The sequence below is a fragment of the Apium graveolens genome, chromosome 9 (genome assembly GCF_009905375.1).
Source record: "Apium graveolens cultivar Ventura chromosome 9, ASM990537v1, whole genome shotgun sequence".
NCBI classification, from domain to species: Eukaryota; Viridiplantae; Streptophyta; class Magnoliopsida; order Apiales; family Apiaceae; genus Apium; species Apium graveolens.
Window position 1 is genome coordinate 196,559,933 of NC_133655.1, and position 14,665 is coordinate 196,574,597.

The 14,665-nt window shown below is 34.9% G+C and overlaps 1 protein-coding gene and 1 non-coding gene across 2 annotated transcripts; both read right to left on the reverse strand.

Annotated features, from left to right (window-relative positions):
• Window positions 1-779: 779 nt before the first annotated feature.
• On the reverse strand, window positions 780-4,847 carry LOC141684322 (uncharacterized). Its single transcript, XM_074489238.1, has 3 exons — window positions 3,563-4,847; window positions 2,806-2,973; window positions 780-1,798 (listed from the first exon to the last, which is right to left on the reverse strand). The coding sequence occupies exons 1-3, from the start codon at window positions 4,718-4,720 to the stop codon at window positions 1,028-1,030; spliced, it is 2,097 nt and encodes a 698-aa protein (XP_074345339.1). The 5' UTR covers window positions 4,721-4,847; the 3' UTR covers window positions 780-1,027.
• Window positions 4,848-12,752: 7,905 nt separating this feature from the next.
• On the reverse strand, window positions 12,753-12,858 carry LOC141688402 (small nucleolar RNA R71). The gene has a single exon (XR_012561846.1). It is a non-coding gene; the product is annotated as a small nucleolar RNA R71 (small nucleolar RNA).
• Window positions 12,859-14,665: the final 1,807 nt, after the last annotated feature.

The window sequence follows — 14,665 nt, forward strand, 5'->3', positions numbered from 1 at the left end:
TGTCATGTGACATGAGGTGACATACCATTCTTGTTGGCTATCCATTGAAGTCTTAGGGGTACCAATTGTTGTAGTAAATTTTGTGAAGAAGGTTGTCAAAAGTAAAATTGAAAAAAGAGATAATAATAATATTATTAATGAGTTGGAAATTTTAACAATATTAGCTTAGCACCTCCACCGGAGATGTTGTCAGTCCCTACAAATTAGGTAAAGAAAAATACACATAAAGCCTTCGAGAAAAAAATTGAATCTCTTTAACCGTGAAGTATGACGACCTAACATCCTGACCCTCTTTCAAATTAATTCTTCCGATTTTGTACTTGAGGGTCATATGGTATAATTCTTGTATGGCATCTTGTCTTTACTCGAAGTCTGGTGTTAGGATTCATCTTTAGGCTGGCTGAGAGGAGCTTGATCTAGTTACGAATAAGTGGACCAAGCAGACCAGAACTTCTAGTTGCAAGTGCAGCTCTTTTTCAATTCTGTTGTAAACAAATTAAGCATATCAGTGACACTTGCATGAACGATCAGAAACATAAGATGTTGCCTATGTTACTGAAAACTAGTGTAACCGTGAATAATTTGATGAAAACTAAGTTGATGACGTGACACAACTACAACTCTCTAGGAAATGATGATATTCCCTCTTCCCTCTCCTTCCAAGGCAGAGTATAATCTCGTTATGAGAAATTAGAAACTGCAACACGACAGAAACTGCAATCTAAATAGACCACCAATGCTACATGTTTCTATTACAATTCATGACATTTCACAAAATCTATTACCAAAAGATATAATTTCAAAGCATAGCAAAGTTTGGTCCAAAATCATAGTTCAAGTGCAACCAAACATTAGAGTACACCATAGAAGCATACAATCACTTCCATGACAATGTCGGAGACAAAACACCAAGAACACTTCAACAGAAGTCAATAAGCATAATAGCACAAAAGTACCGAAATCGACAACAGATAAGATACTACAGGCATCCAAAGAACTCTAACAAACAGCACCAATCCCGTTAAATTTAGGGACCAGCCAATAGATCATCCCCGACGCAGCCAACAACAAGATTTGTATCCATATTTCCAAAAGCTTTCTGAATCTCTTGCATCTTCTCATAGCGGAGAGTTTGTAGTTCTTGCAATTTAGTTTTGGTATCATCAATACATGTTTGCAGATCTTGCAACTTACTTTTAGCATCATTACTATGACAGTCGGTTGCATGAAGTTTGGGAAGTAGGGGCTTTGAGAACCGGATCTGTTCTACATAGTTCAGACGGTTCACTAGCCAACTTACATCGAGTCCCAATTTTTCAAAGTCAGCAAATACATCCATGTACTCAACAATCATATCAGTATCAACTTCGGTCATAGGGATTTTCATAAAGTCATTAACCGCGGTGCAGAACATATTTAGCTTCATTGTACAAAACTTCTTGTTTTTGGTGTTAAGGTGTTCAAAGGTTTCTGGGTACTTTTTCATAATCTGATCGAGTAGACATACAAACTCGGGGTTAACCTCAATGCCTTGCCATAACCCAGAGTCGGTATTTTCCCTGGAAAAGATGACCTGATCATTGCATGTCCCTTCAACCGCAGCACCAACATGTATAACCCCGTCAGCATGGTCTTTAGAACTCTGCACCACTAGCTCTTCTTGCACTCCAACATCACCAGCGTCAACGCACACATTTTTCTTTTTGTCGGAATTAACCAAACTTGGTGCTGCCAAGGTCTCTCCTATCACCATCTTTTGATCTGTGACAGAAGCTGCGGCTGTACGCGGAATTTTACTCTGACAAAAAAATATCAGAAACTGGGGTAAAATTCTCTCGCTGAGATTGAAGATAAATGTATCTTGCTGCAACAAAATAACTCTTCAAAAAAAACTTTGGAAGATCAAATACTTCAGTAAACACTAGAACTATTGTTCACAATCATAGACCTTTTAAAATTAAAATTCCTTATAAGTTTCAGAAAATGAGGCAAGAACATTTAGCGGACGTGAGCTGTTAGTTCTATAGTAGCTAGACAACTTAGCATGATGACACGGATTAAATACTATGTGTACCTTCATATTTTCGATAGTGTTTGACATCAATTATAATTTTACCTCCAGTTACATGTGGGCTTGTGTCTGTGCTTGCACGTGGAATACACATACCCAAAGCACTATCTTTGTCAAGCAGAAAAGAAGAAGTTACGTAAGCTCCCAACTCTCCCGTATGAACTTCAATTTTGTTGGGTGTGCACAGAAAACATTTCATACAAAACAAGACCTAAACGTATAAATATTGGAATTTAATGGATACTAGCAATCTGATTTGCAGGTTGAGATCAATTCTTCCTTCTGTATTTAGGCGATAATATTTGCCCCTTAAAACAAAGGGACATTTGATTTTTTTTTATTTTTAGACTACAAATTTAATTACTGGAAATATTCATACCCTATATGCCCTAATTTACTCAACAGAATAGCAACGGTCTTCTAAATAATAAAACCTCACGACTTCAAATTTACTTGTTTAAGTTAAAATCTCTGAAATTTGAGTATAATGTTAAAATAACAAGTCATTCGGACAAGAACTAGCTAGAAAACAATGTTAAAATACATACCAACATCAACACATTTTTTTGATATCCTTATATCAACCAATTCATGCCTTCGCAGCCCATCATGACTAATGCAAAGGAAATATACCTACTAAGCCTAATAAAGGAAATATGAAGTAATTGTGCCAGTATATTCGCCACAGAATAAAGATTACTGAAAAGAAAGTTGACTCTTCCAAATTTAAATACCTTGGGCAATGCTGTAACAATGGTGGCTGTTGGAGAGCCACCTAGTAAGTAGCATCTTAGAGTACTGGATAGACTTGCTTCTTCAAATCCAGGAGGTACCTTCACATACTTCAAGCTATGGAATGGAGAGGCAGAACTTACAAGAGTGTCGGAAATCATAGAAAGTGCCTACATAATTATAATAAAAATGAGCAATATGTAATACATCAATTATATTAAAAAAAAGTGTATTAGATCTGCATTTTAAAATGAACCAAACAAAAATAAATAGACCAGTAAGTTCCTCATGTGCTTAAATCCTGGAGTATCTTATTTTAAAGGAAATAAGTCACTCGAGAGGCTTATGACTTATGAGAAGTCATATATACTTACTGAAAGGGTACCTAAAATAGTCGGCAACCACTACCCTCCATATGAATTTTAAGGGACAAAGACTATGCATAAAACTGTAAAAGTGTTACCTTAGTAGTCAGTAAAGTTATTACATTTGCATTATATATTTAACCTCAATGGTTCCGAACTGCAAATTCTGCAATGTACGTACAAAGTTTATAGAAATAACTAATTTTTAATGACCAAGGCGAGAGGATATACTGAATCTAATCAGACACTCAAACTCTTAGCACCTTTCCTTCAAACGACACTCAAACTCTTAGCACCTTTTCTTCAAACATGGTACTAAAATAACTAAATCCCTATGCTTAATGCTCATAATTGTAAGAAAATTAAACATACACTGTATGACAAAAGAAGTTACCTCTATTGTCTCCAACTGGAGATTAAGAATCTCGGCACTACCCAGGCCTGGTAGCATAAATATAAACTGTTGATAATACTCTTTTACCTTCTTCCGCGGAATGTTTGTGCGATTTATCCAACCCCGCAACTTTAAATGCACATTTTCCAACTTGAAATCTTCAAATTTGATTTGAAAGATACCAGTAGCAGTGAAATTCATGAGGTTTGGTGCTAAAACCACAATGTAATCCTTATAATTATTATAATAGCGAGTCTTGATCTCCAGGTTGACCAATCGAGGACAACGAATGTAACAATCTTGCAAACACATCATCTCTAGTGTGAGATTTTCTAAATTGACAAGTGCAGTAAACATGTCATTCATAGTACCCGGAAATTCTACATCATAGAGCTTTAGGGTTTTCAAAGCAGGGAAATTCCAAATTTTCTGCGGCATTCTGCACATATTAAGAGCAAGAGTCGTTAACTCAGGCAAACTTAAATACACATCCTGTTCTCCCAAATCCCAAACCATAAGATTCAAAGTCCTCAAAGCAGGCAAACAAGTCAAACAACGCACCGGCAAATTATCATTATCAGTAGGTAACAACCACAAAAACAAATCCGTCAAAGCCGGTAAATCCCAACAATCCGAAACCTCAACAATATCCCCAACTTTCATTCTCAACTGAAGCTTCGAAATCGAGTTAGAGCTAAACCTATTAAACTTAATAACCTTATGTTCTCTCCGAAAATGAACATTTAAATCCTGAACATGATGAGAAACAGCATAGTCAATAAAGTTAGCAGTTAAACCTGGAGGGAGATACGCAATTCCCAGATGCGAAACCCGGGATTGATGGTTCCGGCTCTTCAAAACATTCCGGGCGAGATTAGTAACGCGTTTCTCGCAAGTGGAAAAGCTATAAGGAGTGTCGAATTTAAGAAACGGGAGCGTAGTCCAAATAAGCTTCCATCGTTTGGAGAGAACGCTTGTTTGTACGGCTAATCTGGTGTTGTTCACAAACTTGAGAATAAGATGAAGTACATCATCAGGCAATGTGCTGATCCTGTCTTCTCCTTGGGCTTCACTGCTCTTTTTCTGCTTCTTCTTCTTTCTCGATGGAGGAGGATTCATCGCTGGTTTTGACTGTGTATTACTACTACTTCTCTTCATCGAGCCCTAATCTGATATGTAACGATAATAGAAATGTAAGTTTCACATTTGCCTCCTATTTCAAATGATTCCGGGTCGGGTCTTTATCCGATCACAGCCGAGTCAGTTTAACGCTAGAAATTTCCTAACTTTAATCTTAATGTTCAGGATCAGCTTCTTAATAAATGAACCGGACACCATTTTATTGGACTCAGCGTTTCTTAAAAATTGTAACTTATGATTTAAAGTTGAAAAATGTTATATAAATATTATAACTTATAAGTCATCTAAGCATTTGGATATTTTTACGTATATGTTACTTATAAGCTATTAAGGTGTTTGGTAAATAATAATTTTTAAATTATAGTTATTTTTAAAAAATTATAATAAAATAGTTGAATACATGAATATATTATTAAATATAATCCATATATCGCACTGGTTTTAAGTTAGTACAAGTTTAAAAATAGAAAAGAAGGAAAACTGAAAATAAAATCATAAAATACTTACTCCTTAATATTCCACTTATGTCATACAAGTGACAAAAATGGGCGTTCATAAACTTTTGCCAAACAGGATGTGCAGGCATTCATTTAACTTTTATGACAAATGATCCCCGTTTAAGAGGAAACAAACAGGCACATGGTCTAGTTGTTCGATAATTTTTCACGTTTTACACTTATTTTTAGGGTTTTTCTAAAAATACCTAAATTTTAAAATATTTTTGTAAAAATATTTTTTCAACTTAAAAGTTTTTGCAAAAATACCTTTCTTTGAAACATATTCGCAAAAATATCATTCGCAACTGTGCAACTATATTTGTAACCGGAAGAAAATCACAATCTCCCACAACTACAACTTCAAAATTTAGTTATCAAAATAATTTTTAGTTGCAGAATGCGTTGCTTAACAAGTTGCAGTGGCTAAATCAAATACAAACTGAAATGCAACAAAAAATAGACATTAATTATTTCCAGATATTGAAAAAGGATTTACATTTTTTTATCGTAATTAACCCGCAGCCGCCGGCAAACTATATGAACCAAGGTAAACCGCATTTAAGCGATATGTTCTGGCTTAGAAAGTATAATCAAAATTCTCCTCCTGTGAAATATGAACATGTAACCTGAAATTCGAACATGTAATCAAGAGGATAGGTTTCCTCTTTTTAATCAACCGAGTCAACCTTTGCGGTAAGTTGCATTTATTTGATTTAGGTTGTAAAAGTTATCTTTGCAAATATTTTCAAAATATAGTAAAATCACAAAAAAATATCTTATAAAAGTGGTATTTTTGATAAACTTCCTATTTTTTAATCGATGTCATTTTATTTTTCAAGTCTAAGTTTAGAAACATATTCATTATATATTAAATTATTGAGATATTCATAATTTTAGAAATCTTGTATTTTCTTTTAAATTGGCAATAATGTTGAAACTTGAACATATTTTAATATTTTACTTAAATTTGATTTTTGTAGTTAAAAATTATTAAATGGTATTTATGAGAATATGAAAATTTGGAGACATATATATCGTGACATCAATGTTTAATAGTTTTCTTCCAAAAAAATTACTTATTCTGTCATTTTAGGATTTATACATGGGGACTGTCCCATTGGGATCTATACGGGTAATTTGACACACATTTAATACTCCTTTAAAGTATAGTTATATAAAATATTTTTAGTTTTTTCTCTTTTTAATAAAATTTAATGTTTAAAATTTAATATAAAAATATTTAAAAAATAATTATGAAAGTATACTTTATATTTACCTTAAAATATGTGCTAAGTATCGAGAAAAACATATAGATAATTGAATGGGACGCATGGAGTAAATGTTTATTTTAAAAATATAAACAAAAATTCTAAAATTATTTCAAATTAATAAGTGAGGAGAAAAATGTGATCATGAAAATATTTAAGTGATCAATAATAAATTACTATTATATATATATATATATATGTAACTTGGCCGAATCTCATTCGAGTCTAAGTCAAATGATAAAAAACACAACCCAACTTATTTGGTCCAAACTCATTTTCATGTTTAGGATGGATTCATTTAAGAAAACGAAAAGAACTATGTTCATTTAAATGAGTTGAACTCTATTTATTTGCGGCCATATCACATATTAAAACCCAAAATACTCATTGGCTCGAGAGGTTCCTAAGCCGATGTATTGGCTATGTGGCACAATTTGCTGGAAAAAGTCCACAAAAGCATAAGCGGGAAATATGATTTTAAATAGCACTTCAAAAGGCGGGAAACATAATTTTAAATAGTACTTCAAAAGGCTTGATCTATCATGTTTAACCAAAACACTAGACCGTTTAGTGTTTTGATCTTGATTTTTTTTTCTTTTGTACCTTTCATGGAACATTTAACCAAAATGTTACATTCCATAATGTTTTGATCTTAGAATAACTTTTTTCCTTTATATTTTTGAAATATGTGTTTAGGGATAACATAGATAAATGCAAGATAGTCTTGTTTTTAGAACAAAACACGACTTTAAGTGATGTTATGCGCATGTGATTTTTCTGATATATTTTTAAAATTGAAATATGAAACTGTTGAACCCCAAAATATTAAATTTATTGATTTATGGATTCACGCATTTAGGGTCCCTAATCCCTTAATCGGCGTTTCTTTTATTAATTTTTTCTAAATATATTTAAACTTCAAATAAGAAATTGTTAACTCTACAATATTAAAAATTATTGAATTATTTTTCAAGATTAAATTAGGATTTTTAAATCCTAAATTGATGTATCTTTCATTCATATTTTTTAATATTTCTAAAACCTAAATGAAAAATATTTGAACCATAAAAAATTAAAAATTCCTAAGTTAGGGTCCACTTGTAAATTAGGGTTTAGACTCTAAGCCCTAAATTGTGGTACAATTTTTTTATTTTTTAAAATATTTTTAAACTAAAATGTGAAATTGTTAAGTTAAGATCCACTCTTAAATTAAGATTTTGGAATGAGCACCATTGCGAGTATGTTCCATGTGAATATAATTATGGACTCAGAGTGTTGTCCACTTCACTTATTATTATTGGTGCATTGAAATTTATCATATTCGCACTTATTTACATTTTTTACATAATATTTTATCGTGTACTAAGCCAGGGTTATTCATGAATGAATCTCCCTACTTCGAATAGTACAAGTATGATATGCGATTATCTTAATCTTCCATTTAAGTAGGATAAGTTGGGTATATTTGGTTTTATTTAATTTTGTTTGATTTGATCTCGAATTTATTCTTTTGCGAATTTGGTTGAAACAGATTTTTATGTAATTTTTGTCATATTGTAACGAATCGAATTTTTGAGTCCGGACTTTTTACACTTCTCTAATTGATGATATTATTTTTGTATCTAATGCATGTCTTATAATAGCAAAAAAAATTATAGATAAATATATATTATTTATAAGTATAGGTCATCCGCGTAAATATGGATTTATTCCGCTTTTTAAATGAGTTCATTATCTTTCTAAAGAGTATTTTTGCCTAAGTATCCAAAAACATTATTCGACCTTGTTACTGAACAAGCCTTTAGCGTGCTAAATTTTTTCTTTTTCCAATTATTGGAAGTAATTTATAAATTATATTATTATGCAATTATTACTTACATGAGTACACGTAAGTTATGAATGAATTGTAAATTACAAAATGGTTAGCATATTATAATACCCATTAATTTGTAATAATAATCACTCAAAATTCGTATATGGATATTAAATTACACTCTTTATATCACCCACTAGTTAATATTTAGACAGATAATGACAATAAACAAGGTAAAGCAAAGAGAAGAAAAAAAGGTGTAAAGAATAACTCCAATAAGTTAAAAAATAAATCAAACCAAACCTATTCAGTATAACCCACTTAGAGCGGGGTATGGGGAGGGTAAAATAAACGCAGCCATAGCCTACCTTTAAAATAGGGAGACTGTTTCGGTGAAGAACACCAGCTTAGTGAATAATACATAAAATAGTGTGTGATAACATCCACACAATATCTTAGCCTGTGCCTTTGTTCACACGGGACTTAACTCAAAGTGAATGCATTAACACGAGCAAGTCCACTTATTGTATGGCCGAAAAAACCCAATGATGTTGTCAATGTACTCATGTAATAGAAAAAAAACTACGGTCTTGTCCTTCGGCAACCACGAGACCCCGCCTCTAATATTCTAATACGCTGTCTCCAAGCATTCCAATCTAATATCATGTCACATATGAGATTTAAAGTCGTCATATTCAAAATTAATTGGTATTTCCACCTCCTACATGTTCTACCTCTCTTTCTCTTCCTCCTAACCGAAATACTTTCAACCTTTCGAACCAAAGCTGGAGTACATCTCCTCCTTAGATGCCCATACCAACGTAAACATCCCTCCCTTAATTTTTAAAAAATAGACTCAATACCTATAACTCGTCTGAAATCCTTGTTTGGTATATAACCAGACATGGTGCAGCCACAAATCCACCGCAACATACGCATTATCGTCGTTTCCAATCTACGCTCTTAAGTCTTTCTCAATGGCCAACATTCAGACCCATATAATAATAAATGTCTGGCTGCCAATCTATAGAATTTACCCTTCAACTTCAAAGGTACGCTCCAGTAACAACCTCCATTTAACTCAACCTGCCTTAATACGATGTGTAACGTCAAGATTAATATCATCATTGCTCTGTATGATAGAGCCTAGATACTTAAAACTTTTAGTTTGTTGCACACGTTCATCAAAAATACAAATTACAAAATCATCTATATGATTCTATTCACTGAAATTTTCCTAAAGATATTCGGTCTTAGAACGGCTCAAACACAATCCCTTAGCCTCCAATGTTGCACGCCACTATTCTAACTGTGCATTAACTTCGCCCCTAGACTCAGTTATTCACACAATGTCATCAACAAAAAGTATACACCACTGTACATTAGCTTGGATGTCATGAGTAATCACATCCAAAATAATAACGAAAAGCAGGGGGCTGATGGAGTGCTACCTCCACTGAAAAATACTAAATATCCCCCAATACCATCCAAACACAAGTCTCAACATCTGAATATATATCTTGTATAATGCGAATATACAAACCTGGTACCCCTTTAGCTTTCAAGCAACGCAAAAAAATTTCATGAGGAACACCATCATAAGATTTTTCAAGATCAATAAACACCATATGAAGATCCTTATGACGCTCCCGATATTTCTCCATAAGACAATTAACGAGATAAATTGCATCAGTGTTGACCTACCACGTATGAAACCAAATTGATTCGCTAAAATTTCAATGATCCTTCTAAGCCTGCTTTTGATAACTCATTCCCAAAATTTCATTGTATGACTAAGTAACATAATACCACGATAATTAACACAACTTTGGGTATCTCCTTTATTCTTATAAATAGGGATAACAACACTCAACCGTCACTCACTTGGCATCGTGCCCGTCCGAATTATCAATAAGATTCTTTCACCCGTACATCATCAATACACCACCAAGATTCTTTATGATCCCTAACTTTGCCTGATGTCACTCCCAAAGTCCATCTTGTCACATTTTTAATTAAATTTGTCATGTTTTCCCATAAGTTCTCAACATCTTCACCTATCCTCAAACAACCCTCAAGCAATTTCTTAAATTCCACTGCTTTCTCTCCTTGTAAATTCCGCCACATGATTTTTGATTTGACCATACACGTTATTCCTTATAATTGACCTCTCATATATAAATTCATTGCTAAGAGACGGTGTTGAGAAGAACATATAGCTCTGGGAAAGACCAGACTTTCCCTACATAATCTAATATCCTTATTACGAATAAGAAGATAATCAATTTGTGTGTTATAACCACCACTCCGAAAAGAAATGAGATAATCATCACGCTTTTAAAAACAAGAATTCACAATCACTAACTCGTGAGCTCTCACAAATTTTAAAAATCTCAATGCATTAGAATTTGTAACACCATAACCATAAGCGCCATGAGTACCATATTAACCATCCACTCGTGCACTAATGTGACCATTAAAGTCCCCAGCAACAAATAAAAATTGATTTTTGATAAGTGTATTTTATATCTACTTGGAATGTTTCATTTCAGGCTTAAGTTGGTGTTTTGGACTCAAGTTATTGGTAATTTTCATGTGTTTTTGTGTTATTGCATTTCAGACATCAGTTAAGTGAAGAAAGGAGCTTTTCAAAGAAATATGCTGAAAATAGATAAGAATTGGAAGTTTAGACCATTCTCAAGTTGTAGAGAATCTCGTTAGATTCGCGTGGGCAGTTGAATCGCCTAATTCTGATGAGCAGAACTCAAGATATGGCCAAAAGAAGATTTGTCAGCAAAATTCCAGAATGTCAGCGCGCCCGCGCGCCCGCGCCGCTGAAACACTATTTCAGCGCGGCCACGCCCGAAGGCCGAGTGGCCGCGCCTGGTTTCTGCCCCAGAATCCTGATTTTAGTCAAAATTGAAGATTTTGAGAGTCCTGGTCATCCTGGAGCCTATATATACCCATAAAAAGACGTTTTTAACAACAAGGAGGCCTGGAGAGCAATAAGAAGACCTAGAGAGCGTGAGAAGGCTACGGAGAAGAAGACTCTTGTTTTCTTTAATTTAGTTGATACTTGGATGCTTGTTTTCGATTTGTTCTTGAACCCTAGCACTCTTATATTATTTATTATCATGCTTTTATTGGAACCCATGGTGATGATGAGTTCGATTATGAACTAATCGTTATCATGGGGTTCTAGCAGATTTAATTATGGATTTCTTTAGTTAATTTGTTTCGATACCTTAGTGTGTGGTGATTGTATGATAACCTAGTATTGGTTGTGCTTATTCGTCTTATGTGCGTAGCTAACATATAAGATAGCGTGTTAATCTCTATTGAAGCGACAGTGAATAGAGAGGTTTAGAACTTGTCCTGCTAGCATAGGTTCATGTATTTGTTATGCATGATTCCTAGATAATTTTAACCATCTTACATGCCCTATGTAATCACGATAGATAACTTGCGCATTAAACCGTTATGTTTTCAATTCTTATAGACATATAAGGACTAAGCATAATTGGTGTATATTCAACTTCTATCTCTTTTGTGGATGCTTGGTAGTAGGGTATTCGTACAACGAAAGTTGGCATTTACTAGTTTCATGTTATCTGATTAGTGTCATCACCATTGCATGCTAAGGTTAAGAAAAAAAATGCTATTAAATGAAGTATTTAATGAAGTTAGGGTCCCATGTTTGTCATATATAGTAATTCAACCTCAATTCTCTTAGTTAATGTTATTTAGTATAATCTCTTAGTTCAATCAAAACCCAATTTGCTAATTGTCTTAGCATTGAGCGATAACCATATATTGTTGCATAGGTGCATAAATTGAACTTAACCTAAACCAGTCTCTGTGGGAACAAATCTAATTTATATCTTATACTACTTGCGAACGTGTATACTTGCGTGAATTTTAGCGCGCGTTTTCGCCCTAACAAGTTTTTGGCGCCGCTGCCGGGGAGTCGGTGTTGTTAATTTTTAGTTTATGTGCTTGTCATCAGTGGTTGTTAAATTTCACTTACTCGGATTCTTTTACTTTCATGGTTTATTTGTTTGTGTTTCAAGTACTCATTACAATGGGAGGTCCAGCAGCACGAACGAAAGCCTTGATGGATTTTTCTCAACCTAAGATCAATGACATTCAATCTAGCATTGTCAGGCCAGCTATCACAGCTAATACCTTTGAGATCAAGCCTGACATAATTTAATGGGTGCAGAATTTAATCCAGTTTGAGGGTTCTTCAACGGAAGATCCCAATATGCACATTAGGGATTTTTTTTGAGATCTGCGACACTTTCAAGTTTAACGGTGTTTCTGAAGATGCTGTGAAGCTGAGACTATTCCCATTCTCTCTGAGGGACAAGGCTAAGAGCTGGTTACACTCTCTACTAGCTGGTTCGATTACTACTTGGGAAGATCTTGCTCAAAAGTTTCTCTCTAAATTCTTCCCAATGGCGAAGACAACTGTAATCAGGAATGCTATTACTCAATTTATGCAGCAATCAGGAGAACACTATGTAAAGCTTGGGAGCGCTATAAGGAGATGCTTGGAAAGTGTCCTCATCATGGCATGCCTGATTGGATGATCATCAATTGTTTTTATAATGGTCTGGGAGCACAATCCAGACCCATGCTCGATGCAGCATCAGGTAGAGCCTTATAGGCTAAGAGCTATAAGGAAGCTTATTATCCAATTGAACTGATGGCTGCTAATGAATATCAGTATCCAACCCAGAGATTGCCACATGGCAAGGTAGCAGGAGTTCTTGAAGCGGATACAGCTACGGCTATCACTGCTCAACTAAAGGTATTGTCTATAAAGATCGATTCGCTAGCTAACTATGGAGTTCATCAGAGGACGAGTGTTTGTGAGCTTTGTGCAGGTTCGCATGCGACGGAGCAATGCGCTATATCTAGTGAATCAACTCAGTTTGTGAGCAACTTTCAGAGATCGCAGAAACCAGTTCCAGACACTTATCATCTTGACAACTGTAATCATCCTAACTTCAGCCGGAGCAACAATCAGAATGCGGTACAACAGCCTTATCAGCAGTTTGGATCCAATCATACAATCCTACTGGTTTTCAGCAGTAATTTGCACCAAGACAATAACTCCAACTTCAACAACAAACTCAAGATGCAGGTCAATATTCGAATGAAAAATCTGAATTGGAGGAGTTGAGGCTTATGTGCAAAAATCAGGCTCTTATATGCCAAAGCCAGGCTATTTCTATCAAGACTCTGGAGGACCAAATAGGACAAATTGCTAATGTCTTATTGAATCGACTACCAGGAACGCTTCCTAGTGATACAAAAGCCAATCCAGGTGAGAGGGAAGTTGAAGAACAGGTGAACGCCATCACCTTGAGGTCTGGAAGGGTCGCAAGTCCCCAAATTCAGCAAAAAAAAGAGTCTGAAAATTCTATCCATAATGTAGGTGCGTCTGCACCCTTTCCAATTCCAGAAAATGAGATTGTGGCTGAAAAAGAAGTATAGAAGGAAGCAGAGGTGGAACCAAGGAAGACTAATGTGGAACACACTCCTCCGGAGGGTAATACAGGGGAGAAACAAATCTATCCTCCACCCCCTTTTCCTAAAAGGCTGCAGAAGCAGAAGTTGGATAAGCAATTTGCTAAGTTTCTGGAGGTGTTCAAGAAACTTCATATCAACATACCTTTCATTGAAGCTCTTGAACAGATGCCTAGCTATGCAAGGTTTATGAAAGGTATTCTCTCTCGAAAAGTGAAGCTCGATGACTTAGAGACCATTGCTCTTACGGAGAAATGCAGTACTGTGCTGCAACAGAAGTTGCCTCTGAAGCTTAAAGATCCTGGAAGCTTCACTATTCCTTGCACCATCGGAAACTTGTCATTCGACAAGTGTTTATGTGATTTAGGAGCTAGCATCAATCTGATGCTCTTATCTATCTTCAAGAAGCTTGGTTTGCCTGATCCGAAACCAACATACATGTCATTGCAACTAGCTGATCGTTCCATCGCTTATCCACGAGGTATAACGGAGGATGTTTTGGTCAAGGTGGACAAACTTATCTTTCCTACTGACTTTGTAATTCTTGACTTTGAGGAGGATAAGAAGATTCCCATTATCTTGGGGAGACCATTCTTAGCTACTGGCCGAACTATGATCGATGTACAAAAAGGAGAGCTTACGATGAAAGTTCACGATCAAAAGATCACTTTTAATGTGTTCAAGGCAATAAAGTTACCCACAGCTAAAGAGGAGTGCTTTAAAGTAGAGTGGGTAGACTCTATCGTGAATTCGGAACTTGAGCAATTGCCAAAGTCAGAGACCTTAGAGAGATCCTTAATGGGGAAATCAGTTATTGATGAAAAGGAAGGAGCAGAGCAACTGCAAGTTT

Excerpts from the sequence above, each read along its gene's own strand:
- LOC141684322 (XM_074489238.1), bottom strand. The coding sequence starts at position 4,720 with ATGAAGAGAAGTAGTAGTAATACACAGTCAAAACCAGCGATGAATCCT. Across the intron at positions 2,974-3,562 it reads TCCAGTTGGAGACAATAGAG|GCACTTTCTATGATTTCCGA; the intron begins GTAACTTCTTTT and ends ATAATTATGTAG. Across the intron at positions 1,799-2,805 it reads TTGTTACAGCATTGCCCAAG|AGTAAAATTCCGCGTACAGC; the intron begins GTATTTAAATTT and ends TTTTTTTGTCAG.